This window comes from Vidua macroura, chromosome 5 (genome assembly GCF_024509145.1).
Source record: "Vidua macroura isolate BioBank_ID:100142 chromosome 5, ASM2450914v1, whole genome shotgun sequence".
NCBI lineage: Eukaryota > Metazoa > Chordata > Aves > Passeriformes > Viduidae > Vidua > Vidua macroura.
In genome coordinates, this window is record NC_071575.1 from 9,077,051 (window position 1) to 9,103,007 (window position 25,957).

General features: G+C 40.4%; 1 protein-coding gene across 7 annotated transcripts in view; it reads left to right on the top strand.

Annotated features, from left to right (window-relative positions):
- The window catches only part of PPARA (peroxisome proliferator activated receptor alpha), a 40,071-nt gene that overhangs the window by 5,315 nt on the left and 8,799 nt on the right, over window positions 1-25,957 (top strand). The window contains exons 1-9 of one of the 7 annotated variants that reach the window (XM_053977452.1): window positions 1,387-1,477; window positions 1,680-1,831; window positions 4,126-4,248; window positions 5,784-5,839; window positions 9,265-9,397; window positions 18,074-18,318; window positions 20,173-20,333; window positions 21,329-21,467; window positions 23,901-24,103. In XM_053977452.1, the coding sequence (XP_053833427.1) occupies window positions 18,111-18,318; window positions 20,173-20,333; window positions 21,329-21,467; window positions 23,901-24,103 (711 nt within the window). In that variant the 5' untranslated portion in view covers window positions 1,387-1,477; window positions 1,680-1,831; window positions 4,126-4,248; ... (1 more) ...; window positions 9,265-9,397; window positions 18,074-18,110. Of the gene's footprint in view, window positions 1-1,386; window positions 1,832-4,125; window positions 4,249-5,783; window positions 5,840-9,264; window positions 9,398-9,578; window positions 9,598-15,973; window positions 15,994-18,073; window positions 18,319-20,172; window positions 20,334-21,328; window positions 21,468-23,900; window positions 24,104-25,957 lie in introns of those variants that run through there. The other 6 variants (XM_053977449.1, XM_053977451.1, XM_053977450.1 and 3 more) reach the window with 6 other exon arrangements.

Consider the following 25,957-nt stretch of genomic DNA (forward strand, 5'->3'; position numbering starts at 1 on the left):
ACATCTCACTCTGGAAAATTGTACTGCAGCACTTGCATCATGTCACCTCACCTGTGGTGAAATATGTAGGTGTTAAACCTGGGAATTAACCTGCTAAATCAACTGATTCTTGTGGCATAGGGTGTTGGCCCAGCTTGGGACAGACCATGGAGCAGCTCTAGTAGTTGAGAAGTCGAACTGTGACCAGAACCAGTTTGAAACACTTTAAATCAATATAAGGCTTTTAGTTATTTTCTGTTTTCCATGGTCAATATTGCCTTTCGCTGGCTGGTCCTTTGGGGGCTTTTCAGCCTCCATTGTTACTGTTGTTTCTGCACTGAGTGCTCTGGTGTCCAGGGCCACGTGCTAAACCCAAATTTATGAGAAATTTATGGAATTAAGTGTAGTGCTCACTGTGGTATGGACCAAACCCCCCAAACAGTGCTCTCTTCTCTTTCTAGGCCTCATTTAACTTCCCATTGGAAACATCTGAAGTGAGTCTTGTTTTATCATCCCAGTACTGTGCCACTGGCTACTCAACTCACTAATTAAGTGGGGTTCCTGATTAAATTTTGGTTTTGATTGGTTAGTTAGTTGGTTATTTTTTTTCTTCCCCACATGAAATGCAAACGTGAAGGCAAACACGCATTTATATGATTTTGAGAAGTGTTTCGTAGAGCGATGGATGGGCACAGCCACGGCCCCTCCTTGCCGGCCCTCAGGCAGGCGGCGCTCACCGTGCCCGCGGCAGCCGGGCCGCCCCTCCGGCCGGCGGGGCTTTATGCGCCCCTGACCGGACATCCCGGGGTCTCAGGCTCGACCCCCTCAGCCCCGTGTCCCCATAAAAATGCGGGGGCACGGAGGGAATTTGCGCCGGGGGGTTGTGAGGGGTCTGAAGGGTATGAAGCTTATGAAGGGAGTGAGGGCAATGAGGAGTTTAAAGTAGAGGGATGTGAGGGCAATGTAGGCAGTGAGGGGTGGCAGGGGTGTGAAAGGAGTGAGGGTAACGAGGAATGCGAGGGCAGTGAATGGAGTGAAGGCAGTGAGGAGTGTGAGGGCAGTGAGGGTTGTGAGGGCAGTGAGGGGTGTGAGGGCAATGAGGAGTGCTAAGAAAATGAGGGGTGTGAGGGCAGTGAGGGGTGTGAGGGCAGTGAGGAGTGTGAGGGCAGTGAACGGAGTGAAGGCAATGAGGAGTGCGAGGGCAGTGAGAGGTGTGAAGGCAATGAGGAGTGCTAAGGAAATGAGGGGTGTGAGGGCAGTGAGGGGTGTGAGGACAGTGAGGGGTGTGAGGGGAGCGGGGCCGCCCCCGCCCCGCCAATGGCGCGCGGCCGCGGCGGGGGGTGTGTGCCGACCTCACTTCCGGGACCTGTCACCGGCCGCTCCCGCCCCGCTCCCGTTCCCTCCCCGCTCCTTCCCCGCTCCCGTTCCCTCCCCGCCGGCAGCCGGGGACGCGGTTCGGCCCGGCTCCGCCCTGCGCAGCGCGTGGCAGCGATGCACGGTACTGCCTTAGGGGCGGCCTCTACCCGCGCGGTGCCCGTGTCCCGGCCGGGGCGCCGGCAGGAGGCGGGAGCGCCCGCCCGGGGTTGGGTGACGCCCCCGGCTCGCTAACGCGGCGGCGGCTTTGCTAATGACCTGTCCTTTCTTCTCCTCCCCTCCCTTGCTATTCGCTATTACTTATCTCCCGGCCCCGCGGTGTGAAGCCCTCGGCGGAGCGGCGGCGGACAGCAGGCGGAGGTAGCCGGCCCGGGGAGATGCTGTAGCGGCTCCCGCTGCTCGATCGGAGCGGCGCCCGCCCCCGGCTGCGGGAACGGGGCCGAGGGGCTGCGGGACGGGCAGAGCCGGCCCGGCGCAGGTAAAGAGCCACCCGGGAAGCCTCAGGGGAGAGGGATTTCAGGGCACTGGAGGTGGGAACAGAGAAGGGCGTAATGCGAGGGGCTGTCACACGAGGGGCTGGTTGGCAACTGTCATGTCTCCTAAATGGAACATCTGGGTTGCCCTTAACCTGGAATGAACTCGGGCACTAGGCAGAAAGTGCGTGCTTGGAGGTTCCCGCTGTTGGCTTGGCTCGGTCAGGCGGGTTGTGCTTTTCCCGGTCGGCTGGTCAGAGGAGGGTCCTCTGGCCTGGGAGCGAGGAGCAGGTCAGCGGGAACGCCTCCGGGGCTTGCTTTTGTGGTTTGCCGCGTTCTTGGTTGTCCCTGTGGGGCTGGATACTTGCTTTTCAAAAAGCATTCCAGAAGTAAGAAAGGAAAAGAGTACGAAAAGGTGTTGCCTTGTATTCATATTAAGATTGGCCCAGTCTCACTCAGTGATACGGGAAGCTGTTCCTAAGCTCGCTGATGGAAGTAGTATGAGCACAGGATTCGTCATACAGGATTATCTGGAATGATAATGTTCGGCACTTTTGGTATTGGGTGTCTTAGTAGTACTGCACTAATAAAGGTGTTGCATAAGTTTTGTTGTGAAGGAAAATCGTGGTCAAACTCCTTGTATTACAGAGCATGCACAGACTTTCTCATTGGCATCTGCCACTGCTCGCCTATTAAGATTTGCTTTGCAGGCAGCAAAATGGATCAGCTGTAAAAACGATTTCCTTTGTTAATCCTGAATCATTGACTTAGCATTGAGGCTGCTACCTGGTCTCGTGCTGGAACTGAGGCACTTGTGGTTCATGTGATGTGGTCACACGTCTGCTAAACCTAAACCAGTATCATAACTTTTGTTTGTTGGCATGAGCTACCGAGCGGCCATCAGCTCGTAGTGACTTTGAGTGGCAACTTTGGGAATTTCAAGTAATACAATGTAGTGTATTGGAAGGATGAGAGTATGCAGACCTTATCGGAGGTTTGTGGAACTCCCCAAACAGCATGCTTGCTGTCTTTTCCCATGTTTGGAAGGAGCTCTTAGCATGGTCCAAAAAAGTATTCTTATCAAGCTGTTGGTGCCTTATATTGACTGTCAGGTGCATAGGGATTTTTGGCTACCTATTGGAAATACCGTGTGGGTTTGTCATTTGCTTTTCAGCAGTTCTTTAGTGTCCTCATTTTCTGTTAATAGTAGTAGTCTTCATAAAGGGTATCATGAATTTTAAACCATGGAGAGAGGGTTACGCTTCAGTTGTGATTTTGTGTTGTTATGCTTCTAATAGTTCATGTGCGGAGTGTTATAAACATATAAGGGACAATAATGTGCTACAGGAGAGTAGGATATATGGCCTAAGATACTAATCTTGTTCTAAAGAATGGATTATAATGCTCACTGTTGTCCCAAAGCAGGCAAGGAAACATAACTTTTCTTATTATTTTTTCAGAAGCAGCTTTTACTTCAGAATTGCAAACAGCTCTATTCTTGTCCTTACTTTTCTATAGCTTTCCTGATGAGATTTGGGTTCTGAGTTCTGCTTCTATTGCACATGTCATATTTTTGCAAAGGGGAAAAACAGAACACCATACTTATCTTGGAAAATAAATGAAGTTGAATTCATATTTAGTAAATGCACAAGCGTATTTTCTTACATAATTTTGGAATTTAAACTTTTTGTTAATCCACTTTTTCAAAATCTCTCTGCATCTCTAATTGAAAAATTGCTTGATATTTTTAGCTGTGTATGCTTTTTTAATATATATATGCCTTATAAAGTATATAAAGACAATCTCTACCTTTGAGATGTAAATCCTCAAAATAAAGATCAATTGCAAAGACATCTCATGGGGCTATGTGTGCACCTTGGTAACTATAACTACTGTAAATGTTTCCACAGAGAGACTTTGTGAGAATTCTCTTTAGAGTAAAAGTATTTTACTCTATAACAGATAATTAAAATAGCACAGGGCTGTCATTATAGTGTTCTCAGCTGAGTGGTTTTGAATTCTTTTAGTATGAAGGGAAAAAATCCAAATTATATTGGGGTATACCAGTTATATTCCCTAGTTAGCTAGATGTCAGTGTGGTCCTGCTGTAAAACTAGGGACATATTAAAAAACTCAGTCATTTAAAAAATTGTCTTAGCCCAAGTGAAATGAAAACTTTTTTTTTTTCAGAAGAAGCATAAAGAAATATTTTTCTGAAGTTACATTACATCATAGCTATGTAAAATCAGTATAATAAGCCCTGGGAAATTTTATTGACACTTTTTTTTTTTTTTTTAAGAATGTCAGCAGCTTTTTATTGATGAAGAACTGCTTGTTATCACCAATCTGCACATGAAATGGAAGGGGAGGAAATTTTGGAAAATACCTTCTGTTTCAGCCTTGCAAGATGCTGCTTGAAGGGGTAAGTATATACATGGACTGGGCATTGAATCTCTGTAAAGAATGATTAATGTATATTCAAATGACAAAGAAAGAAATCTGAGCATGTAGTGGCAATAAATAATTGATAAACAGAAAATAGTAGCACAATCAGGAGAACAAAGTAAAATTTCCATATAGTCTGATATCTACTGCTGTCTTAGGTGCTAGTCAGTAGAATTCTGACTTCTTAATATTTTAGAAGTAGAGTGCTCCGCATTTCAAAGGACCAGGTCTGTTAAATTAAATATTGAATGACATTTTATGAAGTAGAAGGCTGAATTTTTCATTGAAGCAGAAAGCCTAGTAAGGTTAGGCTCTTAATCATCACAATCCTCAAAACTAAAATCTGTCCCAAGACTGTGATATTTTACATGTTTTAGAGATACTCAAGTAATATGAGGAGACTGTTGTGTGACCAGATTGCATGTGGCATTGAGATGTTGCCAAATCTGACTCCACTTCCTCATACCACTTCCCATAGTTTCTGCTTATGAAACAATATTTATTTATAAGTGCATTGCATGTATCTTTAAATATCTAAGAAGTGTAATTTCTGTGTCCAGTGAAGGACTTCTCATGCACAGATTACTACAGATTATAAACCACAACTCCTGGGCACTCGAATCCTGACTGAGGCTTGAGTTGTTATGTGACTGGTTTGTGTGTGTCTTTGCTAAGTCTTAAAATGTGTGTATGGGGTTAAATTTTTTATATTTTGGAAAGATGCAAACTACCAAAGAGGCATAGTTCGTTCTGTAGTGCTGTATTCATCTAAATGTATTGGTTTAAGTTCAAGTTGTCTGATGCCTGTGGTAACACTAAGAGTAGGAGAGATTGGCAAGCATTTGGCAAATTACCTATCCCTCTCTAAAAATGCTGATATACTGTCATGGTTTTTAAAATATGTATAAACTGGGAAATTATTCACTAAATCTTTCCAAATAGTAAAAGAAACTTGTTCCAAAATGTGCCTGCCTTGAGGAACTCAGAGCAGTGAGCTGAAGTTGTACTGAGGTTGTACAGCTCTTTGGCATGTTTCCAGGCAGATGAAATACGTGTGAAAGCAAGTTAGTCCAATATTTTCATATTTCACATTTTTGTATCTCATTAATTTGTTTTCATTTTGTTGAGAAGTACATAGAAGGAAACCAGAGCTGCTGTTTGGTGTGCTGGTTGAGCAAATCCTTACTCATTTTTGAGTGTATAACATCCTGAAGCTGTGAGAACTTATCATGGTGAATGGTTTAGAGTTTGATGTATTTTAAATGGAAAAATAATACTGCAATGACTTAATATTATTTACATTTAACAACAACAAAAAAATCATAAAAGTGGACCATTTGAAACTATTCTACAGCCTGTGATTAAGATTTGGAGGCAAGTCTTACTGTTTTGTTGCATCCAGCACTGTTGTGCTAAGTTCTATTACCTGAATATAGGCTTGTATTGCCATTCTTTTGTTTCATTACACAAATAAGTGCTACATGCCTGTTTTGTTTTAAAAATTATTTACAGGAAATGATTGATATAAGAAATCACAGAGCAAACCACTGAACATGAATGTTCAGAAGGTAAGAACAGCTCATGTCTTATTTGCAAAACCTTACTTGAAAGTGAAGACTTGAATTACTGATGATGTTTGCTGTCAGTATTACTGCTTCAGGAAGAATGGTACAAAGTACCTGACACTGGAGTCATGGGGCAGGCTCCCATTAAGCAAAACCAAACAAAACCAAACCAAACTCTCTGGCGTCTTTATTCAACACGTATGGAAAATGTTCCCTGGAGTAGTAAGGCTGAAGAATATAATGTGGAACCAATTGGATCTGTGGGGGAGGAGGAGGGAGAAGGTGGGTGTTGTGTCAGCAGACTGCTTTGGAGGCTTGTGTTTATTAGTGCCTGGTGGCATTCTGTCCAACAGAGTGGAGAAATCCTCCAGCTGTCAATTAATTCCTACACTCTGATGTTAAAATACAATTAATTGCAGCCCATGGGTCATAAGTGAGTACTGTTGGCTTGTTGGCAGTTTTCAGTGGAAGATTACAAAATAGCTATATATATGTGAATACATATATATAAAAAACAAGTGAAGTTTATATATTCTTGCCCACCTCAGGATAAAGGACATGCTGTGTGCAGTTAAGCAGGCCAGTGTGATCAAATCAGGTCTCAGCTTTGGTACCTGTGTAAGTAAGAGACAAGCTTTAGTACCTAGATAAGTAAGAGACAAGCAGCCCAGGATTACTGCCTCTGAACAAAGCAGCAGTTGTACCTGTCATTCTATGCTGGAGATGTACAGATGTAACTGTGCATAAACAGGCCAATGTTTTCAAACAGCTGTCAAATTTTCAAGATAATTGTATCTTCTAGGCACCTGACTTTCAGCTTACTAAGCTGCTGTCGTTCTAACCAAATTGACAAGAAGTTGCATTTTCTCAAGATTATAAATCCCATGGAAATGTAATAGTGATTATCCTCTAAGAACATGGAATTGTTCCATTTGCAGCCATCATTCATTATATTTCTCTTTTACATGGCAAGGGGGTGTGTGTATGAATGAATACATAAATGCAAAAAAGAATGGGATGTCCTCTCTCAGTGGTTACTGACAGCCCTGCAAAGATGGGCTACAGCAAGAAGTGTGGCTACACAGCATGGCTGAATCTGATCTAGGCTCCTTCTTTCCTTCTCCCATCCATACGGCTCTGTCCATCCTGTTAGCTGCCCTCAGTGGGTCTGTTCAGCTCTCTGTAGCTGTCTGTGGTTTTCCTGTGTTACCGATTCAGTGAATGGAACTGTTTCACCGAGGCTGTGTCTGTGCTGGGGAATGAAACTGGCCAGGGACTGTTCCCGGGAGCTGGCTCAGTGTCGGGATTGCGGGGAGGCCGAGCAGCGTGCCATGCCCCGGGCTGGGCTCTCTCCTGGGAGCCTGTTAGGCTGCTGCGGGCCAGAGCAGAGTCGGGAGGCTCCGGAGCAGCTCTGGCCCCGGGTCGTTCACGGTGCCAGAGGTGGCCAGAGGGATCCGGCAGCGCCAGGGCCAGCGCAGGCACCGGCGAGCTGCGTGGCTGGAAGGACAGAGGGAGAGGGAAGGTGCGGCAGTGCCAGGGAGCTACTGAAGGGATATCCTTTTGATGTGAGGGAGCTATTACGTTACTTAAGCTGACTTGTCTAGGTACCCTTAAGGTAACCTTATTTTGCAACCAGTAACTCAAGCTGTGCTTCAGAGAGGGACTGTGTGCTGTGTCCCTCATAACTGCTCTTTCAATGTCTGATAGAAGCCAGCTGAAATGCCTTACAAAGTGAAGTAAAACTGGAATATGAAAGTACATACATGGCTTTTTAAAGAGGTTTTCTTTTCCTGGTTATTTCACTGGACTCATGTTCTTCCTCCACTTTTCTGCAGTTCAGAGGCTTCCTTGGTTAAAAAGAGTGGAGGGGCAGGTGTACATCAGTGCTGGTATTGCTGTTAAACAGGGCACCAGATACCTTCCATGTCATAGAGGATGAGCAAGGAAAATATGGCAGGAAAATAATTGGTTATAGTTTGCCACTTTTTGATCACGCAGGAGTGTGAGGCTTGTGATCTGTATACTGTAGTGAGTGACCTGATTTAGAGCTGTGAAGTCATGTGTCCCAAGTATATCCTCTATCTGACACATCAGGAGCTTGCAAGTACAAGTACTTGATGTCCATTTGCCAAAAAATGTAGATTAATTGCATTCATGCCTGTTGCCAAGGCTCCTGTCAGTAACGCTAACTCAGTGTAAGCCTTGTTTTTCTGTGATACATTTATCACAAAGGAAAACTTTTAAAGGTAGGGATGTCTGAATTGTCAGAATAAAACTGAAGGACTTCTTCTTAACCAAAAAAAAACCCACAAAAACCCAAAAAACAAAACCAACAACAACAAAAAAAACCCCAGCAACAAAAAGTGAAAGCATTTTGTTTCACATTCCACTCTGAGTTGTGGCATGACATTAAATTGAAGTTAGTTTATTTTTAGCAGGTTTCATTTGTTTATTTACTTGAATGTAATAGCTGAGCAACAGGAGCCTGTAAAAATATTTCTAATGAATGAGTAAAATTGTAGCACAATAAAGAATAAGTAAACTAAGTAAACTACACAGCTTCAGGTGCTAGTTACAGAAGACATTGGATTTTTATGTCCAGGTAGAAGAGTATAAAAGCTGGCTTATTGGAATTACTCAATTTTCAAAACGACACTTGCAAGCAGAAGAGGCCTAAATCTGTAATATTTTGTTTGAGGGTCATTATTTTTAAAGGATATAAATCCCTCTGTTAAGCTGAATTTAATTTATCAAATAAGTCATGTTATTATGTCTGCACAAGGGAATAAAGTTTATCAGTGAAATAAAACCACTGAAAATACACAGTGGTGGTGTTCTCTGCTAAGAAGGCAAATTCAGGCTTCTTGAATGTCTTCCAGAAACAGATGTAAATTCCACTGTAGCTTTTCAAACAGTGAATAATCCTGGTCTGTTATGTTTGGTGATGAATCATGCGAGGAGTTGCAGATGGTGAGGCAGGTGCAGCTGTGCAGATGCTGGAGGAGCTGAGACAGGAGACTGGAGGACCAAGGAGATGAAGGAGGTGATTTGAGGATGGGTTGATATGGGTGATAGAGGAGAGGGATAAGACAGCTGAAAGAATATTGACAAGGACTGTAACCTGAGATTTGGGATGGGGAGTGAGCTGATGACTGAAAGGAGGTATTCTTGAGGAAGAAACATATTTTTTGTTGTTATTGATCTTGGAAGCAAAAATTGCAGTATCAGATACCAAAGCAACTGGACTTTTGTCCCGAGCCAAAACAATGAGGAGCCCAAGCTAGAAGTTTAAGCTATAAACGAAAAGAGAAAACTAAGAGACTTCATGTCTCTTTGAAAGGAATAGTGGTCTTAAGTGGGAGAGCTTTTGTAGGAAAAGGTACAGATGCAAAGTTGTGGGCTTTTTTTATTTCTATTTTTCTGAGCAGGACATGTGTAATGAGATCATTGTGGCAAAATCTGGGAGTTTGTCAGATGGAGAAGTTGTATCTGTCTAAGTCAAAATCCAGTCAAAATGTAGTCCTACTAAAAAGGTAGCAAGGCCTAATCACTAAATGGCAGGTAAGACTCAAATGTAACTTTTCACAATCTTAAATCAATATGCTAAACACACCTTTCAAATTTTTGCATTAAGTGATTTTCTTTTTTCCCTCTCCTTTTAGATTGACAGTTTTGTTCCAAAACAATAGCTCTTTATTCAGGAAGAATGTTGCCATTAAGACGTCTGCAAGAATTAGGAGGTAGTGCAGGCAAATGTCCAGGTCAGTCTTGGAAGAGAGTTTTCAGGATTGTTTTCTCACCTCATCTGGTCTAGTTACCTGTCAGGTATGTGCAGTATGGTCTGCTGTCCTGTGCCCCCAGCCCAATAATTCTGAACCTGCAAATCTTCTCAAATTAGAGAGCAGTAATGGCTGCAAAGGCATTAAAGTTCTGTCGTTTTCATGGAAGGTGGTGACTGGGAGGAAGAAAGGAAAATACATTATTGACCCTGCTGGGGAAGTGATGCAATATGAATTCAGCAATTGTCTGTTCTGTTTGACCTGTCAGTTTCCAGCCAGCACAGGAGGACAAGCGAGCTCAGGCTGAAGCAGCCACAATGTGTTTGTGATGCTTTGGGGGTGCCATGTGGGCAGGGGGCAATAGTAAACACCTGTGTGAATGGTAGTTCTCAAATCTGGGTACTGCCTCAGTGCTCCGAAACTTTTATGGTGCTATTTAAGCTTACAAAACCATATGCAGCTGCAAAAATTTCATTGCCAGTCAATAAACTCAAAATTAATTGGCATCTGTCAAATATAATGTGTGGCCTTGAATGAGGTTGTATGCAGTTGAAGTATTTATGTCATTGGAACAATCCTTTGCTCTTCTCTTGAAGAATAAACAAGGTTGAAATAATATAGGAAGGTTAAATATGCTTGGAAAACAAAAGATTATGTAATTATTTCTTATCCTTCTTTTATGACATTTTAGCTAAAGACAAATATTTTTATTTATAACACAGCAAGGATTCTAATTTCTAAAGAGTATGTTACTGTTATATGTTATGTTATATATATGATATATGTATTATGATAACATACTAAAGAATATGTTATTATCAAGAATATATACCACTTGCTATCACACATAAAGCTCTGCAGATAAAAAACAAAAGGTATTCCTATATCCTGTTTTGTAAGAACACATTTGAAGTTGTCTGTGCTTCCACATGAACCCTAAATATTGTTGAATTACCATCAGTTTCAGGAAGTGCATCCAAGTGTTTGTTTGACTTTAAGTTAGTGGCAATTGGCTTTTTCTTTTATACATAAATATAGTATGTCTGAATTTTCACATTTGTAAGGAAGAGTTACTAGACAGTTATGCTTAAAGTTAATGATGTTTTCCTTGACAAAACAGTCATGTATGTTATGTTTCTGTGGGTTTATTTGGTTTTGGGTGTTTTTATCAAGCATGTGAGCAAGTAGATCTAGATCTTCTGAGTTGAGAGGTTTATGTAGCAGCACCATCAATATGACAAAAATTTTGCCTTGCACTGCATCTGTGTGTATTAGATTATAATTTTAATTGACAATTCCAGTTGCACAGATGTCTTTAATTTGCTACCTTATGAAGTTTATTTTTACCATATGTAGTGAAAATGTATTCTGCAAGAGACTTAGCAAGGGGCTTACATTTTATTTACTTCAGGAATTGATTATATTGGAGATAATAATTTAGGCACCACTCTAAAATGCAATTTCTATTTGCCTGTTACCCTCAGATGTCTGTGTCCTTCAACAAATGAAGTCTCTGTAGAATATCAGGGTATAGTTAGAAAATTGCCGAGCACGCGCTTTTTATAATCTGAGATGCAGTAATCACATGTATAAGGAAACAATTGCAGCATTCCAATTTAGTCTTAAGGATCTGGTTCCCAGTGAGCAGCATGTTGGGGCAAATGCGTGGGCTGTTTGTAAATGCTGTACATGTTGTAATCAACTTTGACTTCACCACTCAAACTGACTGTTAGGTATTAATTTTAGAAAAAAAAAATTACAATGGCTTAGGACATCTAATCTATTCCTGCAGTTCATAAGATGCAGTTTTTATGGGATTTTTGGTTTGTTCCTTTTTGTTAATTCCAGCCATACCATGCAATCAGATTTAGCCTCAATCTGAGCTCTGATCTCTGAAATTAAGGTGTCCCTAATTTAATCAATTCAAATTCGTGGCTTATGTAATTAGCTCATCAGACGTTTATACAGTATTGCAAAACCTAGGAAAACCTGGCAACTTCCAAGTAAATGGGCAAGGAGTTTTTGGGACACACCAAATAAATGGGTAAGGACTTTTTGGGTCATGTGAGCAAAGTAAAATAACTTTAAGTTCAACAACAAGGCAGTAAAAATAAAGCAAATACTCAGATGACACATTTGTATGAACGTGACCTTGGCTCTTGGATCAAATAGCAAATACATGTATGTTGTGTTTGTCTGAATGTGACCTCCCCGTGGTTCAAATATCAATCATAAATCAAACCCCAGCTTTTGATGTACATGCAGCAGGAGCAGCCTCTTAGATGATGCACCAGATCTCCATTTCTCAGCAGTTGTGGTCTCCACATGTCAGTGTTCAGCACACACACCCAGCATGTTCTGTCAGCTTCATGGCCTGCCAGGTGTTGTCACAGAGGCTTTAGAATCTGTAGAACTTTGAAGCACAAACTGTTGTGATTAGCACATGTAATCTTTTGGATCTTCCTCAAGCATGGAATAATTTGACTGGAATATAGTTGTGACTTGAAGAGAAACTGACATTGAAAAGGATTGAATAAAGAGCAAAACCTGGGGATTCATTTGGGAGAGGAAAGGAAAAGGGGCAGTGTGTTGGAAGTGCAAAGTTGTAAATGTAACAGTGGAGTGGGGTTTTCATTAGAAGTTCTGGTGAGCTGGGAGCAGTATTGGTGGAACTGTAGTGAACGCAGCACATGGCAGAGAGCACAGACTACTCTATAACATAGAGGTTACTAAGATGATGCTGTGGCTTAGTTTCTTGCAGAAAATAAATTCTTATTGTTCATAGGTTCAAGTCCTTTTGAATCTCTTGTTAACAAAATATACTTTCTTCCGTGGTTATGCCTCAAAAATACTGGATATTATGAACTGCAATATGAATATCTGCTTCAAATGCATTAACAACTAATCTAATAAACGGAATAATCTTCCCTCATACTGCTTTACAGGCAGATTTTTTTAAAACCATATTAACAGTAGTATCTTGATTCTATAGATTAGGTGGATAGTCAGTTTGATTATAAAAATGGAAACAGACACCATTACAAACTGAGAGGTTTTTAGGCCTTCCATGTATCTGGACTATAAACGTTGAAGCAAGACAAAAGACTTTTTAAACACAAAGTTTTTCACTCGAGTCTTTGGCAGTGCTTGTTTAGGCTTGGTACTGTCTAAATTTCAGATTGGATTATAATATAGTTAAAAAATACAAAAACCTAGGAACTCAAAATACTCAAAGCAACCAACAAAAAAAATCCCCAAAGCCCCACAAACAAACAAAAACCCCAAAGCAACAAAGACCCCTCCAAAAACACTTCTTGAAGAAAACAGTAAATTGAAGGAAGACAATACAGGTTTTTCAATAACCCTGAGTATAGTATTATATAGTTTGTTAGTTTATATTACTCTTGACTTATTCTGAAGTCCTGAGTAGACAGCCCTTTAAAGGATTCAGCAGACACAGAGAGATTTAAGAGATTTGAAAGCTTTACTTTGACATACAGCTATTTCTGACTTTAGTTTCAGTTCAGCATTCACTAGACAGAAAAGTCAAGTCTTCCTATTCCCAGTTACAGAAACCTCCAAAGCATTTACTTTTTGGATATGAAAACTCACATTTAGAGGTGAAAAAAAAAACCAAACCAAACAACCAAAAAATCTCAGTCATGCTGGCATTCTATGCAGACTTGAACCTATTTGAGCTCGAAGGCAGTTCAAACAACACCTCAATCTCCACTCTTTACAATATGGGATTTTCCTTTTATCAGAAGGGCCTTGATGCAAATTTGAGTAATGCCATGTTTGATACATACATTTATGTGGAAGAAAGCAAGCATGATTGCAGATAGGTGTAAACTTGAGGTGATAGACCTGTAAGTCTTGTCTTTGGAGCCTGGAGGCAAAGGTTGCAAAACCTTCCTGTCCTGTTGCTGATGAAACCAAATCTGGCTCCTGCTGCCAAAGGGATTGCAGGGGCTCCTTTAAACACAGGCTTCAGATCTTACTGTGCCCGTACCCGGGAGCTGCGGTCTTTCGTTACGTCTGCAGCTGAGCTGTCTAGGTTGACTAGTCTAATGGTGTGGATGAAATATGGTGAAATCTATTTTCTTGTCTAATATGAAGTCAGTGGAAATATAAAGTGTTCTGAATGGAGTTCCTAGTTACCAGGATCTTGAGGGGCTTGTTGAATTCAAAATTCTCCTTTAGAAAGCCACTTGATGCTAGGATGTTGCTTTATTCTGTACAAGCAGCTGAAGTCTTTCTTTGAGCTAGATTCTACTCTCAGCTTGAGTTTCTAGCATTGGAATTTTAATTTCATTTTTGTTACTTATTTATTGGAGCACGTTGTGTCACCTCAGAGTTAATGATCTTCAGGCATTACTGGATTTCAGTGGCATTTTACTGCTGGAAGGTGAGTATCTGTGGGATGTGCACATAGCAGCCTGCATGACAGTTCCATAGCCTTGCCAAAAGACAGTAATACCCCTTAATCTAATAGAGGTGCTGACTGATCTGTAAAGCAGTTTTCACCTCTCACAGGAGACAAAAGAGGCATTGGCTTCTTCACTTCAGGCAGTGCAAGTGCCTGGTTTCCAGACCCAGCCTGTCCACACAGTCACTGGATTCTGCAGAGGAGATTCAGGCTGCACATGCAGTTACATTTTGGCCATGCAGCATGTGTATCCCTCTTCCCAGCTGCTTATTTCTACTCTCTCCATTGAGCCAACACTAATATTTGTAAGGCTTTGCAGTGAACTGGATCAGGGAAGTGGTTGGATTAAAAAGTACCACGTTTTTAGTGTGTAATCATGGCCTTGAAGATCAGTCATGGCTTTGGAAATTCCATTGAGCTCCACTCAACCCAAACATGTTAAGTGAGCTGTTTGACATTAGGTGAGATGAATTACCTCTCTTATTTCTGTTTGCTGAAAATTAATTTCCTCTTTGTAGTTTTTTCTCCATTATGAATTGCATCTGTTGTGTGAAAGTGAGAGGGTATGATATCTGAAAGAAATAGTTTCATTATCTCCTGAATAATTTTGTTGCTGCCCTGTTATTAGTTACTTCTAAGCAGTAATCTTGGCAAAACAAATTTTTAAAACTATTTAGTGTATAATAAATGTGTTACACAAGTGAAAAAGCATTGGGGGAAATAGTGGATCTATAGTCTTGAAGGTCTAGAAAGCAGCTGAATTGTTTAAAGTGGGAAGGTCAGTCACATTTAAAAAGAGGGTTGAGTGGTCCTGTTCAGAGACACTGATCTGTAACATACACTAGCCAATGTAATTTAAAATCCACTGGGACAAAAAATCCTGAGTCCAAAGAAACACAGCTTCCTAGCTCAGTAAGTTCTCCTTGAGTTTGGCTGAGCAATGTAAACCAATAAAACCCATTTCCATGTTGTTTTTGTCATTTTGTCGGGGCTTAACCGCAGGAGGCAGTGAAGCCCCACTTGCTCACTCACCTGCCATGGGGCTGAGGAGAGAATTCAAATCAAGGTTGCATAGAATTTTTCCTTATGTGACTTTTAAGATCCTGACTTTACAGCTTTGCTGTCAAGTTTCAAAATTAGGGTATGTGAATTTTGATTTCTTTTAAAGGCAAGGATACCTATAAGTTGCATACGGTACCTTGGAGTACAGCTGCGTAAAGGGAAGAAAGATAACATTTTTCTGAGTGGGTTTTTTTGGAGAAGGGGTGTGCAACTGGCAGTCTTGATGAAGGGTAGCTTACGAAAATTTTTCATCACATGCATAAAAAATGTTCTCTGACTTATGTAATTAATACTATTTAAAATAAAAAATAGTACGAGTATGTAAAGTTACAAACTATGAAAACTGAATCAATTGTCATGTGATAAATGAGAAAATATGCATCCTTTCCCAGGTGGAAGTCTGGATGTCACACTGTAGGTACCAAATCCTGTTTTCTGTTCTTTTTTGTGTTGAATCAAGATATTAGAAATATTCTACAGCTTACGTATTCAAGGCTCTTCCTATCCAGTGAAGTTTTCTAAAAATATCTGTTGCAATCACGAGTTTACGTGTGCTGTTTTCAGCCCCAGCATTCTCAAAATGACCGAGAGGTAATGACTGTTTTAACTTTAACCCTGGTATTTGCAAGCAAGCCCTTTACACGATCAATTTGTTTATGCAGTAAGATCAGACTTTGTTACTGCTTCCTAGAGACCTTTGCATCTCAGAGACCTGTTTCCTTACAGAGATTATCCCTGGTGTGGCAAGTATTAAATGTGGAAGGGCTGGAGGTTCAGTATCCCTCCATCCCTTTCCAAAAATGAAGCAAGTAACTGATAGCTGCATGTTGAGGTGTTTTTCTTTAATAATCTGACTGATTTCTTTGGGACTGATTTCAGGTTTGTAGGTAAGTTACTCAGTGGGTATTCACAGTGAGGTGGTGGGAAAGGACTTCTTGTGAAAATAGACATATTTCAGAGATAACAGTATGTGGGAGAGTAAAACCTGTTTAACCTTAAAACCATAATTACATGAAATGATGTCCTTATTTTTCTATGTTCTATTCTCTTGTTTTTAGTTTGTGTGTGTTGGTACTTGGGGATAAGAAAGGGGTTATGGAGACTAAAGTATTGTATGGGAAACTGAGAAAATCCTCTGCCAATGTCTTTGTGGCACAGAATTTTTGTAAATACTTAGGAGACACAGATCTTTGAGTGGAATCATCATGCTGCATCTACTACATCTACTGTTGTAACATGTACAGAGCTTTTTGTAAAGCAAAATTCTCTCTATGACTAGTAAATGAGCTTCATACTCATTACCCTTTTTATTTTAGAAGCTTTTTTTCATTCAAGCAGGGATCAATGCATATTATACGAAACCTGCCAGTGATCTGCATGTGTAAACATGCACGGAACACAAGAGAAGCCAGAAGGCAGTTTACTGCATAAATACTAGGCATATTACTTGTAGATTTGCTGTGCTTATAAAAAAAATAATTGTCAGTATTGTGAATATTAGTATATTTTGAGTCTTCAGAAATTGTTATGTTGTTGCCATGCTTGCTGAAGTACCAGTTAATCATTGACAAGAGCGCTAATGATTAAGCAGCTGTAATTTAATTGTAGTGTTTGAAAGTACAAAAGAGTATGTAATTTAATAGTTAAAACAAGAAGCACTCCATTTATGTTTCACTAGCTATTAGGTTGTTTTTACAGAAATGTAGCTAAAAAGGCTGCTGAATTTTACATATTGATTGTAAATGCGGAAGGGTATCGTGCGGTTTGGGCAATACCAAGCAGCTCTTGACATGTTCAGAGGTCAGCTCTCAAGCCTTTCCTTTGCTTTCCTGACAGATAATGCCTATTTTGGTTGAGGGTAGACTTCAGTGTTTGCTTAATCTTTTAAAAATATGTGTGCTGGATGAAGAAGTGGTACTTGGAGAGATGTATATGTGATCCAGCAGGGAACACTGGGTACAAGAAGCCCAGTGCCTACTGGAAGCTCCCCAGCTATCCTGGGGCTGAGTGTCTGCAGAGGAATACAATCCTTCTGTGCTGTGAATGACTGGTTTAGCCCAGGAGAGCTTCATGGAGAGCACACTGGTGGAGCAGTGCCAATCATATGCTCTGCCATTCCTCTCTTCTTTTTGCTAATGGCTCCTTAGGGAGACAAATGTGGTAGTCTCCTTTGGGTTGCTGGAGGTTTCTCTGTACTTTTTCCCCATCACCAAATAGATATCTCACACAAAGAGGAATTTAACTTTATTTTCACAAATTGCATACAAGGGATTTCTCTTTTCTGAGTCTGAGTATGTTCTGATTATGTCAGGGACCTGAGTAGATAACTAAGAGCAAAGAGCACAGTTAGTTCCAGGTGTTACTGGGCTTATCCATGCTGTGTGTCTAACTCTCACCCACCAGCACAGTGGGTACAGTCATGTCCCTGTTGTCTGTAACTGGAAATAGTAGATAAATTCCCATACTTACTCTCCTATATATTCCTGCTTGCTGCATTATGTGACATAGAAATTATTTTCCTTTTCTGGTTAAAACTATCCTGTTTCAAAGAAATTGGGCAAATAGATCTGTACTAATGGTATTTGTAGAATGAGATGGCAGCTTAGTAATAGTAACAGCATCACCTTTATTTTTCCTGCTCAGGAAGAGTGAGTAGAATATTGATGTTTGTTATAAGTTTTGGAGGGAAGTGTATAATGCCTTCTGTAGAAACACTTTTCTCAGCAGTGGAGAGAAAACAACCATCTACAGATTGACCCTGTCATAACTTTCATTCATCTTGAAGTCTTTTGGGGAATTTTCCCCACCCTGTGCTCTTGATGATTCATGTTGCATAAAGCTTCCAGAGCAATAGAGTGTTGTATAATATTTCACTTTTTGATTAGAAATCCTGTATTCAGTGTGCTGCAACTGGTTCAAATATTTTTTTTTTAATATCTGAATTTTTTTTAATTTTTCTTTCACCAGTAAAAAGAAGTTTAAGTGACTGCTCTACTTGATCAAAATGGTGGACACTGAAAACCAGCTCTATCCCCTTACTCCCTTGGAGGAGGAGGATATAGACAGCCCTTTATCTGGAGAGTTCCTACAAGATATGGAGAACATTCAAGACCTGTCCCAGTCTCTAGGTGATGATAGTTCTGGAGCTTTAAGTTTAACAGAATTCCAATCACTGGGAAATGGTGCAGGATCTGATGGATCAGTTATAACAGGTAAGAGTTTGGTTTAACATAAAGCTTTATTTTATAAATAGAATGGTAGAAATTAATAACTACTTTAATGCAATAGTTATTGTTTATGATGAAGTGACACTGGAAATATATAAACTGCTTATGGCATGGTCTTAAAATACTTAAGGCTAAAGTTAATATATTAGACAAATGTCACTGAGGAATGACTGTAACATAAAGTTACATAGCCTTTAGTCAGAGACTTTGGGAGATCAGAATGGGAATCACTGCAGTGGTGTGGGACACTGTGGAGTTCTCAGTAAGGTTTTCCTGTTGAATCTGGGTGTTTGCAAGTCTTTTAGCAAGGAGAGCCATTTGAAGTAGTTTGCTGATAACCTTTTGGTTGGTTTGCATTATGCTTTGTTTTGGAGGGTTCTTGATTTAGATCAATTCCCAGCTTGTGATCCCTATTTCACCTTGGAATAATAGAACTGAGGCAGTTGAAATGAACAGTGTGGGTTTGAAGGCAATGGGGAGAGCTGCCTTCTGGCACTATGGACCGAAGGAATGTTTCTAGAACTACGATTTTGTTCTCTTTTGGTTGTAGACCTTCTCATGAGAGAGATGCCTGGTACAGGAAAAGTTATGATGTGCTTTATATATGTGTGTGTTTGTTTATAACATGGTCCTTCAGAGGCAGGAGGCTTTACAATTATTTGAGTGTAGGTGTGTACAAGGCCTACAATAATTTAGATCAGCTTCTACTGTCACCTTCTCATGGAGTATTCAGTGCTCACTGCAAAATGTACTGGTTTTGTAGTCAGAGAACATGGAAAATGTAAACTTCCAAGGCTCAGATTCCATAAGGCAAGTAAAATGAAATGACACTTTAAAAAAATCCTGGGGTTTAGGCTGTTCTTGGTAACTCTGATGCCTGTGGGCTTGGCAGCGCTGGCAATGGAGACTCTGAGTTCCGTGCCAAGGTTTTTTTCCAACATAATACTTGCTGACCTACATTCATGAGTGTTTCTTAATCTGTCTGTTAAAATAACACACCCATTAATTTGCTGAAGTCTTGTGGTGCAAGTTGCAAGATGGAAGATAAAAGGAATTCTGGCCTCAGAAAATATTTTCCTCAAAAAAAGGTGGAAATATTAATTGAAATAATTAAGATTGGAACGTGTTAGTTTTGTAATGTGTTCATCTACTGGTGGCATGTCTGGTGAGTTTATTTCATTGTACGATTCAGAAATGCTTTGCCCGTCAGAAGAAAAACACAGAAAATCTGAGCAAGGCTATTTTAGAAGCAGACATTTGTGTTACCTTCCTTTTAACATCTGTACAGCCTTTCTACTGTTGTGCAGGACTCATCCATCTGCTTTTCAGCCCTCTGTTTAGATCATAATTTAAAATTATGAGTAGCTTTTCAAAGGTCAGGGGTCCTTATAATGTATCTTAAGTGCATCTGTGTGAGGTAGGAATGTGTCTCTTGTGGTACTGCAACAAAAGATGCCCTGCTCATCCCTGCAGCACAAGAGATGGAAGATGCAAAGCCAGGATGAGCTGTTCACAGCCTTTCTGCAAAGAACAGTGGTGTGGTGTGTATTTATTGGGTCCATTATCATCCAAATTGTTCTTGTTGCCAGAGTCACTTCAGTAAGGCCTTTTCCTTCTTGACATCCCATGTCACATCAAAATTACCCTGTATTTTGTGTGTGTTTGCACTGGAAATATGAATTATTTTTCAAAGACTTATGATTGAACTGTTAGTTCACTTAATGACTATTAACACAAGATTATTTTTTAGAATAAACTCATTTTTTGTGTGGTTGTTAGTGTAGAAACTGTATCAATCTTGAAAGTATAGTATATATGAAGTGTTCCTTTTTTTTTTAGACACCCTTTCACCAGCATCCAGTCCTTCATCCATTAATTTTGCCACAGCTCCAGGTAGCATAGATGAATCACCCAGTGGAGCACTAAACATTGAATGTAGAATTTGTGGGGATAAAGCCTCGGGCTACCATTACGGAGTACATGCTTGTGAAGGTTGTAAGGTACAGTCATAATTTTCTTCTTAAGAACCTAAATCATGTTACTTTATGGGGTAATATGAAGATAAACATTTGGTGCATAAATGTTTAATTACTATAGGTCTAGCCATTACAATTCCTGTCTGTGGTCTTTTTTCTGAAGTAGATCATCCAGATGCCATAACTCAGACCTTCATCAAGCAGGAGCAATTCACAGTGATAAATTTAATACTGCTTTTCTGCATGTAGTTAGTGAAATACTAAAACAAAGCACTAAACCATGACCAAAAAAAAAAACAAAACAAAACAAAACAAAGCCTTCTTGCTCCACTAGTTCCACTCCCAGTAGCATTTTATTTGTGTTGGGAGTATGGCTAGGAGGGGTATGCCACATTCCTGACAGCAGCAAATCCCAAAATTCTCACCTCCAGCACATGCTGCCTGAATCCCTTAGTATTGTACCTCTTGTAGTTGTGGGGCCAGGGCATGTCTCTGGTGCAAATTACTCTTATCATTAATGCATAATTCTTGAGATGATATGACCCATGAAGTATAAGATTCTTTTCTTTTTCCCCTAATGTTTTAGATTTCCATCTTTTTTCTATATTAGAAGGTAACAGGAGAGAAATAACAGTCTTTGTGTTATTGTTAAATAGCAATCTTTCTTTCATGCATCATGACAGTATGATCATTTGAATGTAAATCTTATGGAATAATGCAGAATATCTATTAGAGATGGAGAACCAGTTCCTAGCCAGGTGTGTCCCACAGCCTAAATGACATGTTGCTCTGTGATGTGACACAAACTGTTGAGATGTCTCTGGATTTGCTGTCCCTGTGGTTGGGCAATGTGTGAGCAACCTTGCATTGCAGACTGGAAACATCCTGGAAAGAGCAGTTGAGGTAGAGGCTGTTCTACAATAAATGGTAAAAGAAAAAAAAAAAATACCTGTATGATTGAAGCTTAGTAGTCAACATTCATTAATATTACATATTGGTTTTTTTCAAACTTTTTATAGGGCTTTTTTAGAAGAACAATTCGTTTAAAACTCATCTACGATAAATGTGATCGCAACTGCAAAATTCAGAAAAAAAATCGTAATAAGTGCCAATACTGTCGTTTTCAAAAGTGCCTTTCAGTTGGAATGTCACATAATGGTAGGTAAGAGTGCCCTTAATTTGTTTGTTCCTACCCAGAGTCTGCTGCTGGAGGCAGGCACTTGGATAGCATTTTTGCTCACACACATGAATTGAACCTCAGATTTTTTACAGGAGAGGTTGCTGTGGGGGACGCCATTTTCCCTGATGTGGTTCATACAGAGCTGCCAAATGTGCTGTTATGAGCTTTACACAGTTTGCTACATCTCAGTTTGTCCATATGAATGTTCATTTATTTCCTTTCTTCACCCCAGAACTTTGGCACCAGTACTCCCATTGAAACAAATTTCAATACTGGAAGAATTCTGATCAAGGGTTTTGTAGAAGAGTAGGAGGAGAACAACTGCTTTCATTGTGAAGGGGAGTGATGTAGGATAGAAATCTGTAGGAAAGCAGCCTTCATTATTTTACAGGTTACAGTGCAACTGCTCTTGAGCAGATAATTTGGAAAGTGGGGAGGGAGGGCAAAGGTCTGTGCTGACTGTGCAACAGGAATCTGGTAGGTTATTTGTTAAACAGAATGGTTTAAAATTCAGAGCATTTAGATATCCAGTTTAAAAGTTATGTTGTTGTTTGTGCTAGTGATTTAAGATAAGGGCAGCAAGCTTGTGGCTTACAGACCAATTTCAGCCCACGAGGCAGTTTTCTGTGCAGGATGTAGCTTGCTGAGCAACACTGGTAAAGAGGGAGAGGCCAAGCCATGAGAAAGCAACATCTCACCTGGCCAGATGACAGTAGTTTTCCCTGCTTGGCTCTGATATTGTCCAGGCTGAACTTGGGGGCAGGTGCAATGTGAAAGTAGGCAAAAATGCTGGGGTAGGTGAAAAGCTGTGGGTTAGGAGACAAATTTCCTAAGGAAATTATGCAGTCGGGATAGGTGGGATGGGAACATGACTGGGGAAGCTGCTTGTGACGTTGTAGTCTAGAGTCCCAGCAGGAGGCATTGTGAGAGCTTACTTCCTGGTTCTGCAGAAGCCTGGCTCTCTTGCAATGAATCTTGACTGAGATTGAGGTGCATTGGAAGAGGGTTGGTAGTCTCTGCAAGACTGGGGATAACCATCCTCAAAAAATATGCTGGACAGCAAAGTGACATCTCAGGTTGGGTGCTGCGCAGGGAGCCATGCTGGTTGGCAGGAACTGCCATCCCTGTGAACCTGTTTCATCCTACTAAAAACACTGTGGCCACCTGTGCTCCAGTTGAAGGGAATAGCCACAGTTTTATTGCAGCAAACATGTGAGAGGCAGCAGGGGAAAGGGATGACTGCTAATTTGCTGGCAAGACTTCTCAGGAAAAGCTCTACGACTAAATTTATACCCATGATCTTAAAACTGTAAGTTTTAGTTTAAAGCAGGTATTCTTCCACTTTTTCAACAGGTTGGTGTGACCACTCACCCTTAAGGGGAAGGAAGCACCTAAGCCAGATTCCAAACAGGCTTTCCTTGTTGGACTTCCATTGAAGTGCACAGCTATATTTCAGATCATGCCTAGAGTCACCTCCTTATGTCATGAGAAGACCCCCTGGGCATGTTGAAAGGCTGATGGTGTTCATGCCTTGAATTGCTCAGTCTATGCAGTGAGGTCCTGTCTTCACTGATTGGATGCTGAAATGCTGTACAAGCAACTCACTGTATGAGCCATCTCAAACCCTTGCACACCTCCCAAGGCTAAAATGGGGCTGGCTTAGCTTGAAACTGAAACTGAAGAAGGATGAGGATGTGCCCATGAATGGTAGGACCACTTGCCCAAAAACCAGGAGACCTCCATACCCGGAGGTATTTCAGACTTACGTCTTCTGCCTCTCAGAAGAATATCCCAATGACTAGATTGGGTATTCAGACTGTTCTCTCCAGTCTTGAAGGGCTAGTCTGTTGAGAAAGCAGTATGGAGTGTTGGGGGTAGAGGAGATTTTGTTGCCTATAGCCTTTGAGCTGTAAATGCAGGTCTTTGGGCTGGGGTTCCCACTGGCAGTACAGATGTGTTGAATGAAGAACTGGATGCCCCTGCAGGTTCTGAGCCAGCAGTGCAGTTCAGGCCTGACTCCATTGCAGCTCTCCAGCTCGTGTGTGTGCTTTCTGCCAAGCTCCTGTCATGAGTTTACTTAGTGTTTTAAGAGCTCCCAAGGTGGACTTTGAGTTTCACATTGGGAGCTGTAGAACTCAGTAAGGAGAAAACTAAATACAAGTATATTTAGGTAATATAGAAGGGGAAAGGAATGTGTTCTAGCCCACTGCAGATAGTACTTTGTGTTCTGAAACACCTGATTTCCTTCAGTTTTTCATACTAGTCACTGACTGTGTTGGGAAGGAGGCGATGTCTTCACCTCTACCTCAGTTTTTCTAGACAGAAAAATCCTACTGCTCTGATCAGCAATGGTAGAAGGCTTAAGTTCTTGTATAATTTGTGTTTGTTTTACAATTACGTCTTCCCATCAGCAATACGTTTTGGACGAATGCCGAGGTCTGAGAAGGCCAAGCTCAAAGCAGAAATTCTAACAGGTGAAAATTATGTAGAAGATTCAGAAATGGCAGATCTCAAATCACTTGCCAAAAGAATTCATGATGCCTACCTGAAAAACTTCAATATGAACAAGGTTAAAGCCAGAATCATCCTTGCAGGGAAAACCAATAACAATCCAGTAAGTACTTTTTCTGTTACTTTAAAATAAAACTGACAGGTATGTAAGGTGATTGTAATAATTTGGTAGACGCTTTAGCAAATCTTTTAGAAAATAAATATCATGGTAATACAGACATGAAATATTCAAAGCAAATATCTGTAGTAAATATGGTTGCTTTTAACCACTATCAGAATAGTAAGAAGCTTTAGGAAAATTGGGTGATTACCTTGTAAATGGAAACTCATAACTCTAAAATATTGTCCTTAATCAAAAATGAAGTGATATCTGGATATGAATACCTCTTGATATGGGCAGAACAGTTCAAAATTATTTTCCTATTATGACAGTGAAAAAAAAAAAATTATGACACAAATGCCAGGATAAGTACTATTAGCTTGTAGGGTGTACAGGTGCTCTGCATGACTTTTCCTTTAATCAGAATAATATTTATAGCAGGAGGGGAAAGAAAACTTGAGCTTGTAATTTTTTGTTTACAGTGCTGGCCATTTCCTCACCCAGCCTTCCTGGTCTTTTCTGTATGGTTCCTTTGAAAGTCAGAAGCAAGCAAGATTTTGAAGACACATTTGCTGTAGAAGTTATTTTTCTGTCAGGGTAATTTAGCCAAGGTCTACCTAATTTGATCAACTGCTTTTTGTTTAGCAGCACATGGGAGAGTATAATCGATGTAAAGACTCACTTGTTTCACTTTATGCATATTTATTTAAGCTCTGCTGTGATTTTTGTTACTTTTATGTAGAAGTACCTTATTTTATCAGCAACTTCAGTTTCAGTAAAAATTTGCAGGGAAGAAACTTTACATATGCCATAATGAAAACCATGTAAGTGTGGGGATGAGTGTTATCAAAATTGTAAGCAAGCTGTCTTCTGTATTATGGAATTTGGCTTATAATAGTCTAGTTTAGCCTACAGCTTTCTACATTAGAAGAGAGACACATGAATTATCCCAGTCTTTTTCATTACACTAAAGAGGTATGTAAAATGAGGCACAGGCTTAAACATTTTAAGGGTGACGTGAGCCTACAGTTAATACCACCTTTAGCTTCTTAGTGAGTGGGCTTCTGCAGAAAATCAATTTTGTGCTTGTTACCCTGTGTCAGAACCATAAGCCACAGCATGTGTCACACGTGCAGGGATGGATCCTAGAGTACTTAATCCCAGTTCTTGTATTTGAATGTGTGTGGCCACAGCCCCGGGACTAACCAGCCAACAGTGACCAGCACACGTGTGCCCGGGTGAATATGCACATAAAAATTAATGAAGAATCAGCCCTAGGATGTTGCAAACAAGCTGCTATCAATTTTTTTCCATACGCAGGGAAGAGCAAAGGGGTTTTAGGCTATTTCATCATCTCTTAAGTAAACAAACATTTTCATTTTCTTTTGACTTTTCAGCAGAAAAGCAAGTTTTAAAAGAAGGGTTTTTTGATTGTAATTAGCAACGAACCTGTTTTAGAACTGTGTATTAACAGCCAGTTTCAGTGAATCCTAGTTTTTGGCACCACTGCGATTAATTTCAGAATGGATGAGCATTTTTCTTGATGACATGGTGTCATTTTTTAATTTAGCTCCCAAGTCCTTAGCCTCTTTTTTGCATACTGAAATTATGTTAAATTAAAAAAAAAAAAGTATATAAGATAGTGTACATCTTTTAAAGGTTTAGAGATGTGTTGTGTTTCTTGTTTTGTCACTTTCCACTCATATCCACCTTCCCATGGAAAGTTCTGCTCTGTGTAACTCTGCTGGAGTGAGATGGAATGTGCAGTAGCCATAAACATTTTAAAATGGAAAACCATAGGAACCTGACATGTTGGACAGTTTTCTGAAGGAAACAAGTGAATTCTATGAGTTCCTG